Here is a 22322-nt window from a genome sequence, read left to right on the forward strand (position 1 = left end):
ATTTTTGAGTTTTGTTATTTGGTCTATTATCCATAATCTATAAAATTTATAAAACTGAAAACGTTTAACTTTTGGTTAACCTCGTGATAATTTGTCATATAAGCTTTTAAGATCTCACAATTTTACACATTAATATTCTAATATATATTTTCAATTGAGTTTAAATTATATTATATATTTAAACGCCTTTTTTTTTTTTTTTTCAAACGAGAGTGTCTAGACCATTTTGAGTATTGGACTATTTCCTCTGGTGTATGCAATAACCTCGTCCCACACGCACCAGGTTATTATATTATATTTAAATAAATAGAATAAATTTCATATATAAACACAACCATAATAAATACCTATTAACAATAACCATAATTATATATTTAATAGTTCCATATAAAATACAATCATAATAAATATCATTAATATCTATCATAATAATCAAATTCCATATTTATTATATACAAACACAGTTTTAATAAACTTCCATTAATTACTATCATGATATTATATTTCATATTTATATACAAAAGGTAAGAAAGACAATATCATGCTTTTAAGAAGAAAAAAAAAAAAAAAAAATTCTCCATCCCAAATGGTTGGTCATGTATTTCATTTTGGGATGTTCCAAAATATTGTCCGAATATATATATATATTTTGAGAACCTTGTTTAAAGGTAATTTTGAAAACTTCTATCTTTTTAATTAAGAGACAAGACAATAAAATAATGTTCTCTTAAAATTTTGGGTTCTAAATAGGACCAACAATTTGGAATGGAGGTAGTACATACTTTATTAAAATTTTCCACTTATTAGTTTTTTTTTTTTTTGAAAAATAAACTAATTGTTAAACACATACTTAATTACACCCTCTCACCAAACTCAAACACATTACTTAACCCAAAATATTACTACAAAATGGCCTAGGATCAAAAACAATATTTTATTGTTTTTTTTTTTTTTGAGAATGACCACTTATTAGTTTGTATTGAAAGGAAGACAAAAACAATATTTTTAAATTATTATTGTTTTTAGGGTTATGCTAACTAGTGTCCGTAGGACATTAGTTAATAATCAATTTTAAGAAAATTTTGACAAAAAAAATGAAAAAAGCTGTCAAAATATTAAATTTTTTTATTTTCCAATAAAAATTTTCTTTAAATGGATTATTAACCAATTCTTTAAGAGTATTCGTTAGATTAGATTAATAACCAATGGTTATTATTCTTTAAATGGATTAATAACCAATTCTTTAAATTATTATTGTTTTTAGGACATTAGAAGTAGTCTTAAATAGATTGTGAGCGGGTTGGGTTGATCCGGTTATAGAGGTTGTACACATAAAAACTAACCCAACTCTGTTTGCCATGCCTAAGATTCAAAGATGTAAATTGAAAAAAAAAAAAAAAAAATTCAGTTTAAATATCCCATATGCTGACGTGGACGGCCCACAAAAACACAAACCGAACAAAGAAAAACAGTAAAACACACGGCCAGCGAAAAAATACAAATGGCGCCAGCTTTAAAACTTCAAAAAACCTTTGGCGCGTAAAAAAGTAGAAAAATGAAAAGTGAAAATACAGCGGCGGGACAAGAGAAGAGAGAAGAGAAAAAAAAAAAAGGTAAAACAAATTGAATACATATATTTTCCCGCCAAAGAGGACAGCTACAAAAACTTCATTACCTCCTTCTCTTTCTCTCTCCCTATCTCACCATCTCTATTCTTCTTCTTCTTCTTCAGATCAAAGAAAGAAACAAAATAGAGAGAATGACGAAGTGTGTGAGTCCAGATGCGATCTCGACTATTCTGGCGAACCCATCGCCGGAATCTTCCTCCGATGTCCCTGAGATCGTCGTCCAGGTCATCGAGCTCAAGGCCACCGGTGCTTCCGGTAACCGTTTTATGTAAGAGTTTTTCTTTTTAACTCTTCCTCTCTATTCCCATTTTGTTTTTTGTTATTTGGTGTTTGAGAAAATTGAAGTTTATAATTAAGTAATTGATTAGTATTACCAGTTTGACATTTCTATTGTCTCTGAGATTTCTTGTATGTTGAAGTTTACATGTATGATTGTTGTTGCTTTGTGCCTAAAAATTTGGGTATATACATTAATTGACAACGAATGTTCTTGTCTGCTTTTCTTACTGAGCATGATATTGGGTCAAATAATCTGAATCTGAAAAAGATTCTCTCAGTGTTTGGTTTTGGATAATCAGTTTGTTTTACTCAACAAGCTTGCCTTACAAAGCAAATCGAGCTTCAGATTTAGGTTTGAACATCTGGGTTTTTTTTGGGTCAATAAGTTAAACAATATTGTGATGATTTAGAATGATTGGATTTGGGTCAAGCCAAGTCATGGTTTGATTGATAGGTGGTAGCAAAAGACTTACTATGAATGCAAAGCAAATTGAGTGTCAAACTTAGGTTAGAACATTGGGGTTTTTTTTTTTGGGGGGGGGGGGGGTCAATAAATTGAACAATAATGTGAATTGATTGGATTTGGGTCAAGCCAACTCATGGTTCAATTGGAAGGTGGTAGCAAAAGATTTACTATTGAATGTATATATGAATTGTAATTTACTTGGAGCTTAAGGAATTTTCATTTTTTGCATGTAGGTTTACAGCTAACGATGGAAAGATGAAGCTAAGGGGAATTCTCCCAACAAACATGGGTTCTGAGGTCATGTCTGGAAATATTCAGAACCTGGGTCTGATTCGCATTCTTGATTATACTCTCAATGACATTCCGAATAAGCCTGAGAAGTAAGCATAGATTCTGACAAAAAATTGCCTTGTTTAAGTTATTGGTCTCTGCAAGCCTAATTATTAATTTAATGTGTGGATTTTGAAATCGTTTTGCTGTTTCAGGTATCTGATTGTCACAAAATGTGAGGTGGTTTCTCCACCGCTTGAAATGGAGGTCAAATCTGAGGTCAAGAGTGAGGAAACTGGTATTGTATTGAAGCCAAAGCAAGAAAATGAGATTAAGAGTGAGGTAAAAAGTGAAGTGCCTGGGATTTTTTTGAAGCCAAAGCAGGAAATTGTTGCTAAATCAGCTGCTCAGATAGTACATGAACAGCGCCAAAAGTATGTGATCTTGTTTGTGATATCTAATAGCATGTGCTATTTTGTTTCTTTTAGTTTTGTGAAGTGTGTGCACTAATAATCTCTCTCTTTTGGAAATTCAGTATGGCCCCAGCTGCACGGATGTCAATGACGCGAAGAGTTTTCCCTCTGGTGTCCTTGAACCCTTACCAAGGTAGTTGGACCATAAAGGTTCGTGTCACTAGCAAAGGAAATATGCGTACCTATAAGAACGCGAGAGGAGAAGGCTGTGTTTTCAATGTAGAGTTAACAGATGAAGATGTAAGCCTAAAACAAAAAAAAGTCTTTGTTTAAAATGTTATATTTCCTATTTTAATAAATCATATTGGTTATACATTGTTATTGGAACTTTGGCTGTATAGTAAATGTGATGGTTTGGTTCCTTTGTTTCAGGGCACACAAATACAAGCAACAATGTTCAATGAAGCTGCAAAGAAATTCTATGACAGGTTTCAATTGGGGAAGGTTTATTTCATTTCAAGGGGGACTCTAAGACTTGCTAATAAGCAGTTTAAGACAGTGAAAAATGATTATGAAATGACCTTGAATGAGAATTCTGAAGTAGAAGAGGCTAGCAATGAAGAAACTTTTGTTCCTGAAACAACATTCGATTTTGTCCCAATTGATAGTTTAGGTCCTTATGTCAATGGGATGGAGCTTGTGGGTAAGATCACACTCTTATAATTTGTGTTAAATGGTTTTGTATTTTCATTTTCATGCATAATGAATGTTTATGACTACAAATTTCAGATGTCATTGGTGTTGTTCAAAATGTCTCCCCTACAATGAGCATTCGGAGGAAGAGCAACAATGATACTATCCCAAAGCGTGATATTACTATTGCTGATGAGACGTGAGTTTATGCTTGGTGCTGACTGCTATTTTTTATGTTCTTGTCCTGTGTGTTATATTAAAACCATGAATACCTGAATTGCAGGAAAAAGACAGTTGTGGTCTCCTTGTGGAATGACCTTGCAACAAGTGTGGGGCAGGAATTGCTGGATATTGCAGATAAATCACCTATAGTTGCAATTAAATCCCTTAAAGTTGGGGAATTTCAAGGTAAACCTAGTTTTAAGCTTAATTCAGTTGCAGCTATTGGTATTCTCTAGAAAGAAAGGAAAATGGGGTTCAACTCATGATGTATGATCTACATGTTTTTAGGTGTATCTTTGTCAACACTGGGCAGAAGTGTTGCGCTTGTAAATCCAGATTTACCTGAAGCAAAGAAGTTGAGATCCTGGTATGTAATTGCCAGAAGGCTATTGCCCTCTTGTCTTGCCTTTTAGCTTTGATTTTTAACTATAATTTTTTTATGGACAGGTATGATTCTGAGGGTAAAGAAAGTTCATTGGCATCTGTCGGTTCTGGTTTGAGCCCATCATCAAAGAGTGGTTCAAGGTCAATGTACTCTGATCGGGTCTCTCTTTCTCACATACAGAAGAACCCATCCTTGGGTGAGGAAAAGGTATTATATCAGGAGCTCTTCACTGTAAAGAATTTGATATGTGATGGTTTCATTAAAAAATGAGTGTATATTAGTCCCTGTTGAAATACTATTTTTCTTTTTTATAATTGTTTTATTTGATTAAAGTGGTGATGATAATGGTTTTTAAAAGGGAATGTCTTCATCTACGGAAATTTTGTAATGTTTTAAAAGGTTCACATATTGTTGCAGTTGTAAAAATTAAACAATTTAAGGTTGATTTTGTCTTGACATTGGACATTCAGTTTTAGTGATCTGAACTGTGTTTGCATTGGCTAGCCTGTATTTTTCAGCATTAGAGGATACATAAGCTTCATCAAGCCTGATCAGGCAATGTGGTACCGGGCTTGCAAAACTTGCAACAGGAAAGTGACAGAGGCTTTGGGGTCTGGGTATTGGTGTGAATCATGCCAGAAAAATGATGAAGAGTGCAATTTAAGGTGAGAGTTGGGAAATTTGACAACTAGAATCAATATAAAGTTCAATTTGCTTAGGGCTTCTAGCCTTCTAACTTTAATTTTGTTCTTTCTTTTTTCTTTTAGATACATAATGGTAGTCAAAATTTCTGATGCAAGTGGTGAAGTTTTTTTATCTATCTTTAATGAGGAAGCGGAGAAAATTGTTGGGTGCTCTGCTGAAGAGCTTGATAAGTTGAAATCAGAGGTATACGACTGATAAAATAATTGACTCCTTAAATTTAGTATGTAGAAAAAATATATATATATATATATATATATTTATATATTTATATATTTATATATATTGGGAACTACTTTCTAATTCTTTTCACCGTTTTGATATTTTTAGGAGGGAGAGGAGAATCCATACCAACTAAAATTGAAGCAAGCCACCTGGAATTCTCATCTTTTCCGGGTTAGTGTTTCTCAGAATGAGTACAATAATGAGAAGAAGCAAAGGATCACAGTCAGGGCTGTTGCTCCTGTTGATTTTGCTGCTGAATCAAGATTTTTGCTTGAAGAGATCTCAAAGATGAGAGTTTCTAAGTAGGGTAGTTTAGTCTATTTGGTATTATTATGATGCTGTCTAGGCAATATTCCTCAAGATCACCTTGAATCTTAAGATGAGTTTTCCTTCAAACCATTCCATGTAATATATGTTTCTTAAGATGATTAATACAGGTGCTTTTGTTAGATACTTAGGAAGTACTTGAAATGTTTCTATTACTAATTCCTCATAATGGTTGGATGCTGCTGATATATCAATCTGGACAATGCATAGTGCTCACCTATACAACGAGTCTGATATTAAGCACTGAAGAGCTGTAGTCATCTTGTTTTCTAGGGGAGAATTGTGAAAATCAAGTTTTACCAAAGAGCAGGTGCTGGTCATGATTTGCTTTCGTTGCTCTTAAATGGTGGCATACTTGGTTTTGAGAAATTGTGAGTACTGGGTTGCTAGTTACAAAGTTAGCGATGTCTCAGTCATGAATTGATGGGATTGAAACCCAGTTATTGGACTTGTAACCGCATCATATGGTTGCTTTACAAATGTAATATTATGCTTTTGTTTTTACAAATTAAATCTTTAGCCCATGTTAAACCCCTAAATATAATGTTATTCGCCTTATGAAAATCCCATTATTTATTTATTACTTTGAAATTATAGTGACCAAACTTCACTCATAAATTGATAATGATTTCAAAATTAGATCAAGATCCTCTAGAGTTTTCTAACACATAAGAGTTCTCTTAATCTTGACCTTTCATTTATAATAAAAAGTTCAGATTATGCCATATCGTTGAGGCAAGTGGCTGTTATTGCTTTAGGGGTTTTGTTAATAAATCAATGACATGCCTTATCACCACATTTACTCTACTCTTCTTCAACTCCTCTCATTTCCTTTACATCTTTCTCTTATCATTTCCTCTCCCACTCTACAATACATCTGACCATTGCACCAATGGGATGCCCCACCTACAAGTTGCCGACCTTTAGACAACCCCCTATACAAGGTGAACTTTGATGGTGCTTGACTCAGAACAATGCGCTGGCTGGGGTGTGGTTATTAGAAATGAAGGACAGGTGGTGGTTTCTCTCAGCGAAAGAGCTCTGCTCCCTTTTACAGCTATTGAGGTGGAAGCAATGGCAGCTAGGTGGGCTTTAGCTTTGGAGACAGGTTTTGATCGCGTTATTCTGGAAGGTGACTCACTAGTGCTCATCAATGCACTCCAAAACAACTCACTCCTTATCCCACTTTGGCCACATAGTAAAAGACATACAGTATCTTGTTTCTTAGATTTTAGAAATACATTATTCCCATTTACGTAGACAATGTAATACTATAGCTCACTCCTTAGTGACGCGAGTAATATCTATTCATTTCTTGTTTCTCAGATGTTGTCTCTATATTACAGGCTGATTTTAATGGCCTCTCTTAATGCAATGCAGCGTCTTTTTTCTCAAAAAAATAATGGATCAAAGAAGTGGTGGTTTTACATTGCCACTCCTGATTGAAACTACAAGAGATATGCTATTTTTTAGAAAGCGAACCCTTCTTTTTATTTTTTATGGGTGACAAAAATTGAATTATGAGGCCCATTTGCTCAAGTCCCAAGTCCATCTCAGAAAGAGTATTCTATAGAAAGCAATCATGGAAACATGGGGCACCATAGAATCTCAAGCTTCACAATTCCATTGTCAAGGCTTCGAGAATAAGTCTGAACAACCCCCAAAAAATCAAAGATTATATGAAGAAAAACCTTCATTTTATTAGATTGATAAACAAACCGCTTTTTCTCAACCAATGTGCAACTGGAGCACTGGCCAATTACAAAACTGTGTATTGATTACCCCAGCAGCTAACACTAATTTTTCTTAGCAAGGAAAACCACCACTCATAAATTTCCTTCATTGAACAGATTCAATAATATGTTATCGTACAAAGTAATTGCTATGAAAAATTATGATAAAAATATAGTGATACATTATACATACAATTTGTTCTCTCATACCTTTTCATAGGAATTGACCAACAATGCAATTTTATGCAATAGTTTAGATGCACTGCTATCACTATCATTTGAAGAATGAGAAGTCCATTCCTGATAATTATTGAGGCTTCCGGTGAAGTCTGTAAAGATTCCATCAACTCCTATCTTGTGAATCCAGTAAGCATATTCCTGATATGGATCTTGATGAAAGTTGAAGTGTAAGAACTGATTCTCATCACGGAAAGTGTATGGGTGAACCTGCATTTAAATCAACATGACAAATTGCCATTCAGCTCAAGACATCCGTAATAAATTATTAATTATGCAATTAAAGAAAGTCAAGAATTTCCAGCCAAACAAATCTGAAAGAAGAAAATTAAATCAATTAACACATTTGGATGGTGATCTGATCCATACAAGTAAAGCCATGCAATATGAGTATGCCATGTTTTTGAAGAAAATAATTAAGAGAATTTGATATGAAATGCTTTGATATGAAATGCTTCTTGTTAATTTGCCACTGTCACAAAATCTCACTGGCTTTTTGGAAAAAAAATTATAAATTAAGCTATCCAGCAAATTTATGAATCCAAACAGTGCAAATTATAATCGTCAACCTTATTTACCATCTCAAATTTTTTTTTTTTTTTTGGAGATATGTAGATAGAGGAGGAAGGGACAGGTGAGATTCAAACCACAAACACAGGGCATCACAAAGGATACCATTTATCTTCTCAAATAAAGTTAAAAGAAGTTTTATCTCCATTCCTAAAGTTATGTAAGAACTTTATAAATAGTTTGATGAGGCATAATTATTGCAAGATTTATTTCCTTAAAAAGGATTTATATGTACAACCCATATAGCCGTTCCTTAAACAAACTTATACAAGTGCAACTCTCTCAATTTTGTTATTCCCTTTGATTGTGCCCATGACAAAAATTGGATTCCTGGACCCATTCTTCTCTCCCAGTATGATACTTGCACTGTGGTGCTACCAGGCGCTAGAGCCCATAGCACAGTGATTAAAATGAAAACTATTGCAGTGACCACTGAGTGCCAGAGATCAGTGCAAAGAAAAGGCATATTCTATTCAACCCCATACAAGCTTTATTCAACATTTGGGAGGTAAGGTAGAACATGGGCTTTATTTTTTGTGCCACACCATTTGCTCTGATCAAGGATGAGGAAACTTTTAAACAAAAAATAAAGTTGAACAGACGTACAAAATAACAATGTGACTTAGAAGAAAAAGGTAACTATGACGACCCTGAATCATTTATAACTATATTACCACCGTCACCCAGATAAGCTTTGGACAGAAGAAGTGTGTACCTGTAGGTTATGGGCATGTGCTCTGGCAACAAGATCAGTAGGCGTTAGCAAATAATTATCTTTAACAGGAACCACTGTATCCTTCCAAGGTCCAATGCCCTCCACATATTGCTTAATGTACTGAAAGTAACTATCCGAAGTAATTTCCCAATATGACTGCATGTCATCAAAGTCATCTTATTCCATTAGAAATCTAAGCATTGAACATTCAAAAAGGAAATGAAAATCATACTGCATAAACCAGTAACTGGTGAGGATAAACGTGAACAAGAAACACCATGTAAATTTTGGTACTAGAAGACCATGGTTTATGTCCAAACAATAAGTTACGCAAACAATCAAATGTCTTCCAACTATTGGCTCATCACAAAATTTTCTATTTTAGGGAGTTAATGGTCAATTGTCAACCAAGTAGATTATTTAGTTATGCTATAGGAGAGATATTGTTTCTTGGGTAATGCTTTACTCCATGATGGAGCTTCTATCATGTTCCTAGACCGTAGCCTCACCTAGTACAATATAATCCAAAAACTTGTAGTGCACAATAGCATAAAAGTAAACAAATAAATCAAGTAGGTCACCATAGGAGGGGGCTTTATTTTGAGTAACTATTCCTAGGGAGGTTACATCAGGGAGAACACAAACCTGATTAGTGTCTTGAGTTGGAACAGTAACATCATCAATTAAGAAGATCTTGGGCAAGTCTGTCTGATTTGAAACATATATTAGTGAGGTTGGAGCAAACGACTGGATAAAGGCAGGTTGGGCCAACCACTCTTTTGACAAATATGAACCCTTGTATCCATACTTCTTAAGTGTCTCAACAAACTTATCCTCAAACTTCTTACCACCTGGCCACTTCACCTGTTGAAGGTATCAATTGATATGTTAGGGGAAATAGAATAGCTGTCTAAGAGAATGAATTAAGAACAAAAAAACCAATTTCTTAACCATGATCATCTGTTATCAAGATGGGCTGGTAAACCACCCCTCATGTCTTTCCTATGGAAAACATAGAAATAAGAAGTGTTTGTTTTCCATTAGCAAATAATACTAGCCTCATCGTTTAAAGTTTCCAAAAATGTTACAGTTGCTGCTCTCTTAAATTAAAGTCATATTCTAGTGCAACCACCCCCAAGGTTTATCAGCATTCAGTACGAAACCCAAAGGGTGGCCTGTAAGCAACCAATAATTTCCCGCACAATCATTCTTTCTCGTAGATTTTAGAGAGAAATCACTCACATGCTCATTGATAAAGACTGGATTTTTAATCTCCGGGTATATTCCAACAACTCTGGGTGCATCCAGTGCAATCGCAATGTACTCTTCAAAGGTAATAATAGTAAACTTTCCTGATGAATACATCACAAAGAGAATATAGTTAAGTATATTAATATCTAACCGGACCAAAAGATAAAAGTTTTCCTTTACACTAAAAAATAAGTACAGAAATTAAAAAACTAGAAATTCATAACATGTATAACATATTGTATACGAGTTCTATATAATGATCTAGACCAGTATGGCCAAGGTACTAGATATTCACTTTAATTTTGAACAATGGATTTGTCTTTGTGGAGGGCACGAGCACAAAGATTTTAGTTTCATGATAGGCAAAGAAAAACAAAAAGATTGAAAATAAGAGATGGGACAAGTGATTAATTGTGAGTGCAATAAATCAAGTTTCATTGAATGAGCCAGTGAATGACTCAGAACTATTTTTTGATGGGAAATTCATCTGCTTCAATACATTTGTGATAGTTAACACGCCAAACTCCCAGATAACTGAATTATTTACTAGTGCAGATTATTTTTTATTGCTAAAGAAGCAACCCAAATGGGCAACCTTCAATGCATGAGTATACTGAACACAAACTTGATCACAGTAAATCAGGATGCCCCTTTTCTGTACAGCCTTTGAGGGAGATAATTTTTTTTTTAAATAATGATTAACATGCCTTTCCCACTTCCTTGAGACACATACTTTGGCCTTGTCTTGTGTACTGCCAACTCAAATCAAATACTCCTAAATAGTACAACATTTGGTTTTGGCAAGGAAAGAAATAGGAAATTAAATCAAATAAAATTTATGACAAATATTGCTATGAATACACAGTTAAAATAAGTTATGCAAATAATTTAGATGTAAAATGGATAGTTAATAGTACTTTGTGCAAAGTAAACATTGTGCATCAACGAGTAGTTGTTCAAGAAAAAAGAATCAAGAAGTCTGTTCAAATCTAATCAATTAGACAAATGAAACTGTATCTACTTTTTCAAGGAGATTAGCACAGTGGGTTCAGTGGGTTGAGAGCATAAATATGGGATTTTGATTCATTTGGGCAATTCACATCTCCGACTTGCCTTTTCAGCTTACTAAGCTCTAGAATTAGCAGTCATTTCAGCTTGACCAAGGCAAAGGCAGCCACGTATTAGGATCTTCTAGAGTTCTTAGGGTAACTCCACCATAGGGTTCCAAAAATCCAATTAATCATTTTAAAATAGGTGGATGAGATTATACCACTCCATCAACATTTAAACAAGCGCTAACTATCAACATTCTAGTATTTTATTTAAATTATTGATGATGTCGCAAAATCCAATCCACTCATTTTAAAATGGATGGATATGATTTTAGGAACCCATGATTGAATTACTCTAAGAAATCTAGGACTCTAATCCTGCCAACCATAGCTGAGTAAAAGCCAATAAATTATGGAGTTAACAGTATGATTCTTACCAGGCACATAATCCAATTATAACTACAGACCAAAAACATAGTAATCACTGGTTGTTGCCATTGTTAACCTCTTCCAAAATTTTGAATTATATTTAGAAAATCATGAACAAAAATGATGTAGAGCAGTAAATAATCTTCACATTATCTAGTGAAGCAAAAAAGGGGAATTTGAATTAGTTCAAAATATTTATCCACAAACAAGAACTAACCATTATATTGTTGATCCCGAAATATGTACCTCTGCTTCACCCGCAATGACTTTAGTTCTTTTAATGTGAAATCAACTGCACATAATTCAAATATTTTTCAGAATTTTCACACTTGATCAAATCTTGTAACAGGACAAACTAATAGGAGGTGAAAAGTGCAATAAAGACATTAATGATACTTCTGAGCACAAACACAGAATGAAGGCTTCAAGTTTGTTGGATACTCATGCATTAAGCTGGAACCTTGTCCCCATCAATACCAAATGATCAATATTTGGAAGCTATGAGAAAAGGAAGTTGATAGCTGAATGAATTCCATACCAGTAAAAAATCCAGTGGTATTGGTCCCTTGGACTTCATAGGTCCTTTTACGATTGGCAAACTCCTTATGTTGAAGAATATCAGTGGTATCATCAAGTGTTACATCATGGAAGGATATAAGAACGCCATCTTTGGAAGATAGGATATCAGTTTCAATGAAGTCTGCACCCTCTTCAATAGCTCTCTGCAAGAAACAGTAATTTTTATGGTGCACATGTAATTTGAGAACAGAGAAGAGGCTCATCGAGTTAATTGAGAAAAATACTTCCAATGGCCATAATTTCATATCCAGCAGTGGCACCTCATATTAAATTTACATATTTGGAGAAAACATTGAAATTGAGCATGTTTGCTACACCAATTCAATTGTGAGCAAAGTATACATTTTTATTTGGGTAAAAATATACATGATATGTACACACACTCACATGACAAACACAGACATGGATCCAAAATCTCTATATCAGCCATGTGCCCGCCCCCCCCCCCCCCCCCCCCCCCCTCCCCTCCCAAAAAAAAAAATCTCACATTTTTTAGATATATGCTCAACTTTAATTGGTGTGGATTGAATTACTATGTAACCAACCAATATGAATAAGATCATTAAAAGAAACGTGAAATTGGAATTTTTTAGCTCTGTGATTTTAATCTGCCATAATGCCATTCATCATGAACTAAGCAATCTCAAGATGAGACATATGAATAGAATGGTTGAAAGAATATGCAAATTTCTTTGTTAGGCATGGCCGCTTACCTGGTATGCAGGAGCAGTTTCTTCAGGAATCTCTCCATTTGAACCTCGATGGGCTATGTTATATGGACGAGAAGTTTGTAGAGGCTTTCTAGAGCCCTCAGCTACTTTACTAGGGAGTGGATAGAGAGGCCGTGCAACACACCCAACAATGAGAAAGAGAAATACCAAAGGGGAAAAGCCTGCCAGGTGGAGAATACCAAAATTTAAGTATCAAATATGCTACCTAAGAATCAGATAGAAACTATGATACAACTGGCAAAAAACGTTTCATATTTCCACACATTAGAAAAAAAAAATGTAAACAATATCAGATTTAAATATCTATATTGTATAAAAAAATTGATCTAATACAGTCACCATCAAATAGCAATACATTATTTCAAAATAGTTATATAAATTATAGATATGAGCATTGAGCCACGCATAGTCTGCATATGGTCAGCTTTCTGTTGTCAGCCAGGATTTGAAATGGGCCATGCCTCAAAAGTTCATCAATGAAATAAAAGATACATAGTACCATTTTTTTTATTGGCAAGTTACATATGCACCCAATGAGTCTTGAATCCTCGATCTCACCCTCTACTTTCCTTTTACAAGGGGAGGAGGAACCATTTGAGTGAGAGCTAATTGGCTAAATGAGACATAGTACTATAACTGCATAAATAGCATATCTTGATGGAAAATTACATCAACAAAATTAATGAGACTGCACCTATTTTTTTTGTTAAGTTACATATGCACCCAATGAGTCTTGAAACCATGGTCTCACCCCAACCTTACTTTTACAAGAGGGAGGAGGTACCATTTGAGTGGGAGCTAATTGGCTAAATGAGACATAGCACTATAACCGCACAAATAACATATCTTGATGGAAATTTATATCAATAAAATTAATGAGAGAGAACCATTTTTTTATTGGTAAATTACAGACACACTCAACAGGTCTTAAATCCATGATCTCATCCTCTACCTTACTTTTACAAGGGGGAGGAGGTACCATTTGAGCGAGAGCTAATTGGTAGATTGGGACATAGTACTATGACCACATAAATAGCATGTCTTGATGTCAATTTACAGCCTAAAGGCTAAAACACATACACATACTAGGATTTGATAAAATGATTGTTCATTTAAAGCAATAATCTTTAAGGTAGGGATAAATCATCATTTCTACTGAGATCTATGACATTTAGACAAATAATATTGATTTGGAAAAAAGAGAAAACAATACACAACTCAGGTGTGTCTTAACTACTAATCCTTGGGTACTCTTAGTTGTGTCACTTGTGTGTGCGTGCACCTGTATGTAATCTATAAAAATTCTTCGGTATTCTTTTACATCAGAATTCAGTCTTGAAAAGATATCCTAGAATAATAAAAAAGGGGGCTTGATGATAGTGGCGAGTCTAAAGGTATAATTCTTAACCTTAACCAAGATTTTTGAACGAAAGTCGAAAACAAAAAGAAAGGTGAATCGGTTGGGCATATGAGGCTTTTCTCCCAATCTGCTCTATCTTGGGCCTAATCTAGTCTTAGTAAAGGACATCATCAAGGACCCAAATTACTTGATAGCTGTAACAACAGAACATTTAAGCATGGAGGACTACTTATAGCAACACAAATGCATATCTATGCCAAAACAATGTGTTGAATTATTTTCCATACATAAGTCTCAGAAAACCAGCTGTCCCATTCAAACTAGCTTTAAAATAGGCATCTAAAATTAGACCCTGGTCATCAAATTTTTATTTTTATTTTTTTCATTTGGATCAGTCATCATTTGCCTATATAGAAAAAGAACTGCAGAAGTCTTCCAACTCAGACCTCATCTCCTAAAGAAGAAAAAGGCACACATTCCCTGCAATCATCCCCCCTTTTGTGATCATATAACAATCATAGTATGCCATGTTATACTAAACTCTGGGAGTCCATAAATATCATTCCAGAGAAACCCAGAACCAATATGTACCAAGCACAGTGAATTGGCACACTTTCATTGGCGCAAAAAAGAAAAAAAAAAGAAAAAATCCAATCATATACAATAACATTTGTTCAAAAATAGTTCAAACAGAAAGTCAAACGTCTATACCAAAGAAGTTATTAAAACCAAAACAAGAAGAAGAAAAAAAATGCAACCGTTAAACAAGAACAAGAAAACCAATATTAGAACCATATCCAACCACCAAAAACATCAAAATCACATAAAAGAAGATAAAAATCTGCAAAACCCAGCAATTAATCATACACAAAAATGTTCATATATATGAAACTTACAGGGTGAGAGAGCCATGGCACTGTCCCTGCTTCTCTATTTTCTCTCTCTGTGCTGTGTTGCTTGACTAAAACTTTTTTTGTTGTTGTTGTGTTTCTCAGTTCATATGGACTTTGAAAAATAGTTATGGGCTTGTGCCAATGACCATGTCAAAGAAGGTGGGTGTTCAACCAAAAAAAAAAAAAAAAAAAAAACAACGTAGCAATAAGCTTCACGTGTAGCAGAGAGGCTTTATATTATGATCTTATCTTAGGTTCTTTGTCTTGGAGAATTAGAATGGGCCTACTACTATATATAATCCAAGAATATTCTTTAAATAGATTCGCCTTTTTCCCGTTAATTAGTCTAAACCACTATAATAATAGATATTTCATTATCAATAATAAATTAATAATGCATTTTAAATATATTTATTTATTTTTTCGATTGGAGAAAAATTTCTCCAACTCATTATGCATTGATTCTCTGTTTGGGTTTGATGATTTTACGTACTAAAATGTTCCCACATAAATTTTTAGGGTGTGTTTGTTTGAAGGTGAAATAGGATGAATGAAAAACTTTGAAGAGAAAACAAAAAGGAAAACCTTTTTGATTGTGTTTAGTTGGGTGAGAGAAATTATAAGGTCTTCACGGTAGACAAGTGACGTAGTCTATAATTCAACTTATTTAAAATTGCTGAGTTAAGAAATTTTTTTTAAATAGAAACTGATTACTGACTCAGTAATTTTAAACATGTGAGAATCTTTTAGTAAAATAATAGATAAGTGAAGTGATGTTGTCCACTAAAAAATGGTATAATTTCTCGTTAAGTGAGAAAGAAGAAAAATAAATCGTAAAAGTCAAGTATTTTCTTCTCAAACTCACCAAACTAAGTGAGAAATGAATTTTTTTTTTTAATTAACAAAAATGTACGTGTCCACATTCTTCAAGTTGCTTTTATTTTATTTTTTCTTTCCCCTGGGCAGTACGTTGCCCTTTTCCTTTTTTTTCACCGGGCAGCAACGGTATTTTTTTTGGGCTGTTGCCTCTTTTTTTTTCTTTTTCTATTCTTTTTGTTTCTTTTGATTTTCTAGGGCCTGGCGTACCTCTTTCTTTTTTTTTCCTTTTCTTTTTTCTGGCGGTAACATTGCCTCTCCCTTTTTTTTTTTTTTTTTTTTAAGGATATTATTTTTATTTTTTAATAAATTTTGATGATTGCTCTTTTTTGTGTGTGGTTATTTATCACTTTTTTGTTTTAATTAAGCGTTATTCTTTAACAAGGGTATATGAGTAAATTTATTCAAATTTATTTTTTCCATCCTTCTACTTTTCCATTCTCAATTAAACAAAAATGAGAGAAAATAAAATCTTTTATATCCTCCCACTTTTCTATCCTTCTACCATTTTCTATCTTCTCACTTTTTCACCACTCCAACCAAATAGACCCTTAAACTCTCTAAAATGCCCATATCTTTTAGTTAAATAATTTTAAATTTAAAAACACAAACCAATTGAAATAGTAATTTACTATTTTTTAAAAAATTTCTAAGTTTTAGACTTTTTCCTTTTTCATGTACAAACAACTAATTAGAAGAAAAAAAATCACGTAATCTTTGACTCAATTTCATTTTTAAACATTTTGACACTAAACCCAAAATAAATAAATAAGAGCTTTTTTTTAGAAGGAGATAAAAAAGAGCATTGTCGTACATGCAAGCACATGTGATCAGACTAATCAAAATTAGTTTAGAAAAACACTTATTTTAATTTTATTAAATTTATGTGTATTTCATTTTTAAGTAAATATTAAAGATGTTGTAAATTTTATATTAGATAACTTTTTACAAATAGACAATGTAACAATGAATAATAGGATGGATTTATTTTTTTGTGATTAATGAGACTGGTTATTTAATAAAAATTTTAGTATAAAGAGAGCATCTTTTCTTTTAATATTTGTGTATAATTTGATTTGATTTTTTTTTAAAAGACATAAAAATATAATCATTAAATGAGCCTGAACTTTGACAAATTTTATTCTTTAATTAAAACACATTTTATGTTGACAGGCGAAAATGACCATTGACATTTTGGGAATGGGTGGCGCATAGGGTTTGTTTGGAATCCGTTTATTTTGCTCAAATTGAAATTTTTTTGTTAAAAGTACTGTAGATAAAGATAAAAGTTAGTTGAAATAGTATAGTAAGACCCATGAATAATATCAAAAAGTGCAGTGAGATTCATGAATAGTAACAAAAATAAGTTTTTTTTTTTTTGAGAATCAGTTAAGAAATTTTATTTAAGGCAAATCAAACAGAAAAACATCCTCCAAGTCACATGGTAGATCTTCTAACCACACATTAAAATCTACAAATGCAACTGCTCTACAGGCAGGCCAGGGCATGAGCAAGCTTATTGCCCTCCCTTTTGACATGACAAAAACTACAATTTAAATTAGATACTAAACAATGAATATCAGCAATGACATTTCCAAAAAAAGTCCTTGAAGGCTTGGCAGCAACAAGAGCTTGGATAACCTTCAAAGAATTACCCTCCCCCTCCATGGCTTGAAGACATAGCTCCTAGGCAAATACAACAGCTCTTCGGGCAGCCAAAGCTTCCACCATGTCCACAGACCCTGGAAGCCTAATTCTTTGGCTCAACGCACCAATAATTAATCCCCTCGAATCCCTGATGACCAAGACTTGCACACGCCTGCTCTTCAAAGAATGCTCCATCAAAATTAACTTTGAACAAGCCAGATGTAGGAGATTTTCATCGAATATCCCCACTTCGAACAGCCAACCAAGGAATCTTTCTATGCACATCATGGAACTCCTTCAGCAACTCAGAGGCCTAGGTACACACCTCATCAATACCCCACACCTTTTGTCTTTCCTGAACCCGATTCCGACGCTCCCAAATACTCCATGCGAACATGGAAAAAAACTCCACCAGCTTGGATGAAACTTCCTTGTATAGAAAGCAAAACAAATCTTCAAACTTGGAAAACCTTTTAGAACGCAAAAAGGAGAAGCGCTAATCCGACATCCAAATGGGCTTAACTGAATCGCAAAACCACAACGCATGGATATTGTCTTTAGCTGAATCACGACACTGCTCACACAGACCATCAGCCACCACTTGCCGCTTGCACAAATTGAACTTGGTAGGCAGCGCCTCGTGAATTGCTCTTTACAAAAAATGTCAAACTTTCTAAGGCACCCGGAGTTTCTAAATGCCCTTCCACAACCCTTTACCCAATTCCAATGACGATGGGTTAGGCAAGTGCTGTGTACTAAGCTCCACGAACAATCTGTACGCACTTCACACTGAATAACAAAAATAAGTTAAATAGTAAAATAAGTTACAAAAATACCAAACACACATGTAGAGTGGTGATTGGATAACAAGAAAGAGGTGTGAAGTGTGGGGAAAGGGAAACTAAACTAAATAAAATAAATTGTGATAGGCCACAAACTGAATGACCCATTGTGATAGAAATTAATTAATTAATTAGTCAAGTTATTAATTAATTAATTTATCATGCAAACACGTGGTAGTACAAACAAATCACCAATAAACTAATTATGCAGCAGAAAATAAATAACATGATGATTTGTTTACAAATGGGGAAAACTTAATGGCAAAAACCTCACCAGGTGATTTTCAGGTCACTACTCCCGAAACTCCACTATTATCACAACAAGTGGTTACAAGTAAAGGAATCACAAGTACCTTACCAACCTACAGTTAAACCCTTATCTCAATACCCAATTGGACTTGTTTTGTAGTGACAATTCCTCTTTCTGATGCATAACTTCCAAGTATGTGACTAACCAATTACGTGGATCCCAATACACCACTTCAATCACTAACTAAGAAGATTGTTGGTTGCAAAATTTTTCAGTTCATCCACACGATGAAGATCAAGAAGATACTTGGTCACAAAAACCCTACGGTGCACATACACAGCAACTTCTTCAAGAGAAAAAGATGAACTAGGGCAAGAACTTTGTCTCTGATCACAATTTGCTTGAACAGAGTTTGCTCAATGTTTGTGCAACTTATGAACTGTTTGACGGCCCTTAAAACAATCCTTTTATATGTCTAGGATTAGGAGAAAAGAAAGCCAAACAACATATTCATGGATCCCAAGAAAATCAAATCAGAATTCTGAAATTCTTAAATCTCGACAGATAAGAAGTGTCGAGAAGTTGTCGAGCAGGTGTCGAGCACACGAGGCTTTGAATAGCTTTCTTAAGCTCGAAAGATGCAGTTGTTGAGCCAGCTGTTGAGTTTTAATGAATTTGCACTATCAGCTTGTTTTCTTGGACAGACTTGAAGGCTTCAACACTTGATCTTGAAACCTGGTTTCTTGAAGTATTTAAACACATCCTAAATCTACCAAAATACAAGTAAAGCGCGTTTTGTCAAAGGATAAGCCAATTACATAAAATAGTGACATATGTTCCTAACAAATGAAACACATATGTCCTAACAAATTGATTTGGTGATGGTGATAGGATCAAATAATTAATCAAATGTGAGCTGGTTGAGGTGAAGACTAAAAGGGGTTCCTTTGGTTGACTTTGAAGTTGGAAGTGTTTAAATATTTGCCATAAATTCTTATATTATTCTTTCTCCAAAAAAAAAAAAAAAAAACTTATATTATTATATCTACAAATTCATCTAAATTTATACTCTAATTAAATAAAGAGAAAAGTTAATAAAGGCCTTAAGACTTAAGAGTATTGATTTAAACTACCACACATCCTTGGTGCAATGGTTATTTTACAAGTATAAGTGCTTGTGGGGTGTAGGGGGTAAGGCCGCAGTTCAAGTCTCTAAGAGGGAGTTTTCATACAAATATATACACTTAAATTAGGCTGGAGTAGAATTTCTATATTGTAAAAAAAAAAAATATTGATTTAAGAAATATTTTTATAAACTTTTGTAGGAAAAAAAAAATCAACATTAAATCTAGTGAAAAGAATTTGAAATTCCCTAACAATATTCATGTAAAACTAATATATATATATATATATATATACACAAATCTTGGTACAATGTCAATTAGATTTTTGTTTGGTAGGACGAAAATGTATTTTACTTTGTTGAGTAGAATAGAAGGATAAAGATTATTATTTTCTAAGTGGATCTACCATTTTTAATCTTCTAAAAAAAATATTGGGAATAAAAAAAGAGAAAAAAAAGTTTTATACCATTATGCCTATGATCTAACAATCTTATATCCCTTTAATTTGTTGATAATAATAATTCAATAGACATAATAAATTAAAAACCTGGGTAAAATTATAAAATAACATTTTTTTTTCCTCTAACGTTTCTAATACTTTATACTGTGTCAGTTTGGAAGTGAGATGACCGGCGTGAGTTGTTAGTAACAACCCTTGGTCAATTTGCCTCCTTTTTTGCACAATAACTCAAATCTCTAGTTGCTTTGGTGTCTATCTGCAAGTTGAAATCCTACTAAAGATCATTGAGTCCATGATTTGGCTTGAAAAAGTTGTAAGAAACAATTTTTTTCTTTTTTGGGGGTTTTACTAACATGTATTCTTAGAGCATATATTAGTAAACCATTTTAAAAAACTTTTTATGAAAAAAAGAAAAAGTAATTAACTGTTTTGACAGCTTTTCCAATTCCTAATAAAAACTTTTCCAAAAAAGATAGACATTTTTTTCCCCACTCGAAACATTCAAAACCCAACAAAATAGCCGAAATCTGCTAGTACTCAGTATTTGGAGTGGCATGAAACAACCACAATTTTGTACCAATCCAAGTACAGGAACGGTAAATATTGGTCATGTTGGTTTGTATAGTACACCCAGTGGTAGAGCCAGGATTTTAGTTTAGGGGGGGCAAAATTGAAAGACTAGATTGAAAGTAAAATTAATCTAAATATTACTAATCAATATAAATAACAAAATAGATAAACAATTATATACTAATGTAATTGTCATACAAGATCAAATATAATATAAACTTTAATTTATATTTGCATACCTAATTTAATTTACTCAATTGGAAGATTTGCAAAATATACCTTGATACAGGTTCATTTAGAATTTGATTTGAAAATCATTATTGTGATTAGGCTTTGGCATAATCTCAATTGCTTACAAGTACACATTTTATATAATTAAAATAAATAAAATCACTTCATAGCTAATAACAAATGAATTAAGAGATTAATTTAAAGACGTAGAAGTTAGACATGTGATTTGATTCCTTAAAATAAATCAATGTAAAAGTGTTAAGAATATATAAATATACCTGTGAAGTTGTACTTTCTTGGCCTTGAATACTCTTAAAAAGTTATGTAAAATTCAGCATTTGTTTCTCTATTCTTTTAAGTGGCAAGAACTAAGAAGTTCAAATTTTGGTGTATGGCAAAAATAAAGTGTTTGAAAGAGAAAACAATCAGGAGGCTAGGGTTTTAGTTTGATATAAAAGGTCTTAAATATTATTTATTTATTATTATGATGATGTGGATACCCTAATTCAAAGGAAATAATTGTGTGACAAAGGCACCAAGGGAAAAAGAATTTGCAGTTGCTTAAGAACATGCAGCAGGAAAAAAAGGAATATGGTTTTTAAGTGGGACCCAAAAAACATTGTTTTGTTTAAAAAGACAAATAAACCTATGGAACATTTGTTGATAAGGGTAATTTTGAGTCAGTTTAAACTCGTTCACATACAACGAAGCCGACGGTCCCAATAAACCCATCAGTCTTTCCTTATGCATTCAGTGAAGACGAGAAAGATGAACTCCACTCTACACCCGATGACATCTGTGTGAGACGACTAGAACACCTATGCAGGATAGGAAGCTGACGGGGAGAGAGAAACTTGTGACAGGTCCAGCATGGCCTTACTTGGCCTCCACGAATGTCTATATAAGGAAACATCTTGCGCCCCACAGGTAACCCTAATCAAGAGGATTCTTATAAGGAAAGGATCCCGCAAAATACACGTATTAATGAGGATCTTCCCTACAAGGAAAGGCCTTCTCCGCCAAGGAACGAATGTCACTCTACGCTACTATAAAAACTCCAAAGCCCTCACAAATCAAGGTATGCATAATTTACCCCAGCTCTGACATTTTAGAGTTGTAAAAATTCTCAAACTTAACCTTTGGAGGGTATTTGGCCGGTACC

The 22322-nt window shown here is 33.5% G+C and overlaps 2 protein-coding genes across 2 annotated transcripts; one reads left to right on the forward strand and one right to left on the reverse strand.

Moving 5' to 3' along the window:
- The first annotated feature begins 1673 nt into the window (after positions 1-1673).
- LOC115965665 (replication protein A 70 kDa DNA-binding subunit B) lies at positions 1674-6123 on the forward strand. Its single transcript, XM_031084939.1, has 12 exons — positions 1674-1896; positions 2607-2753; positions 2859-3077; positions 3179-3356; positions 3489-3759; positions 3846-3948; positions 4033-4157; positions 4260-4338; positions 4419-4563; positions 4861-5021; positions 5124-5244; positions 5389-6123. The coding sequence occupies exons 1-12, from the start codon at positions 1760-1762 to the stop codon at positions 5587-5589; spliced, it is 1887 nt and encodes a 628-aa protein (XP_030940799.1). The 5' UTR covers positions 1674-1759; the 3' UTR covers positions 5590-6123.
- A 1301-nt stretch (positions 6124-7424) lies between these two features.
- On the reverse strand, positions 7425-15403 carry LOC115962572 (glycerophosphodiester phosphodiesterase GDPD6-like). The gene is made up of 8 exons (XM_031081431.1): positions 15164-15403; positions 12890-13068; positions 12136-12319; positions 11815-11889; positions 10108-10217; positions 9511-9729; positions 8866-9021; positions 7425-7790 (listed from the first exon to the last, which is right to left on the reverse strand). Exons 1-8 carry the CDS (start codon positions 15177-15179, stop codon positions 7548-7550), a joined length of 1182 nt encoding a protein of 393 aa, XP_030937291.1. The 5' UTR covers positions 15180-15403; the 3' UTR covers positions 7425-7547.
- Positions 15404-22322: the final 6919 nt, after the last annotated feature.

This window comes from Quercus lobata, chromosome 10 (assembly GCF_001633185.2).
Source record: "Quercus lobata isolate SW786 chromosome 10, ValleyOak3.0 Primary Assembly, whole genome shotgun sequence".
In the NCBI taxonomy this organism is placed as follows: Eukaryota; Viridiplantae; Streptophyta; class Magnoliopsida; order Fagales; family Fagaceae; genus Quercus; species Quercus lobata.

What these genes read in the sequence shown, in the direction of transcription:
- LOC115962572 (XM_031081431.1), bottom strand. An exon ending in CAGTCTTTATCAATGAGCAT is followed by an intron (nt 9,730 to 10,107) that starts GTGAGTGATTTC and finishes TACCTTCAACAG; the next exon opens with GTGAAGTGGCCAGGTGGTAA. An exon ending in CACATGCCCATAACCTACAG is followed by an intron (nt 7,791 to 8,865) that starts GTACACACTTCT and finishes ATTTAAATGCAG; the next exon opens with GTTCACCCATACACTTTCCG.
- LOC115965665 (XM_031084939.1), top strand. Translation starts at nt 1,760, where the DNA reads ATGACGAAGTGTGTGAGTCCAGATGCGATCTCGACTATTCTGGCGAAC. An exon ending in TAGAGTTAACAGATGAAGAT is followed by an intron (nt 3,357 to 3,488) that starts GTAAGCCTAAAA and finishes CCTTTGTTTCAG; the next exon opens with GGCACACAAATACAAGCAAC. An exon ending in GATGAAGAGTGCAATTTAAG is followed by an intron (nt 5,022 to 5,123) that starts GTGAGAGTTGGG and finishes TTTTTCTTTTAG; the next exon opens with ATACATAATGGTAGTCAAAA.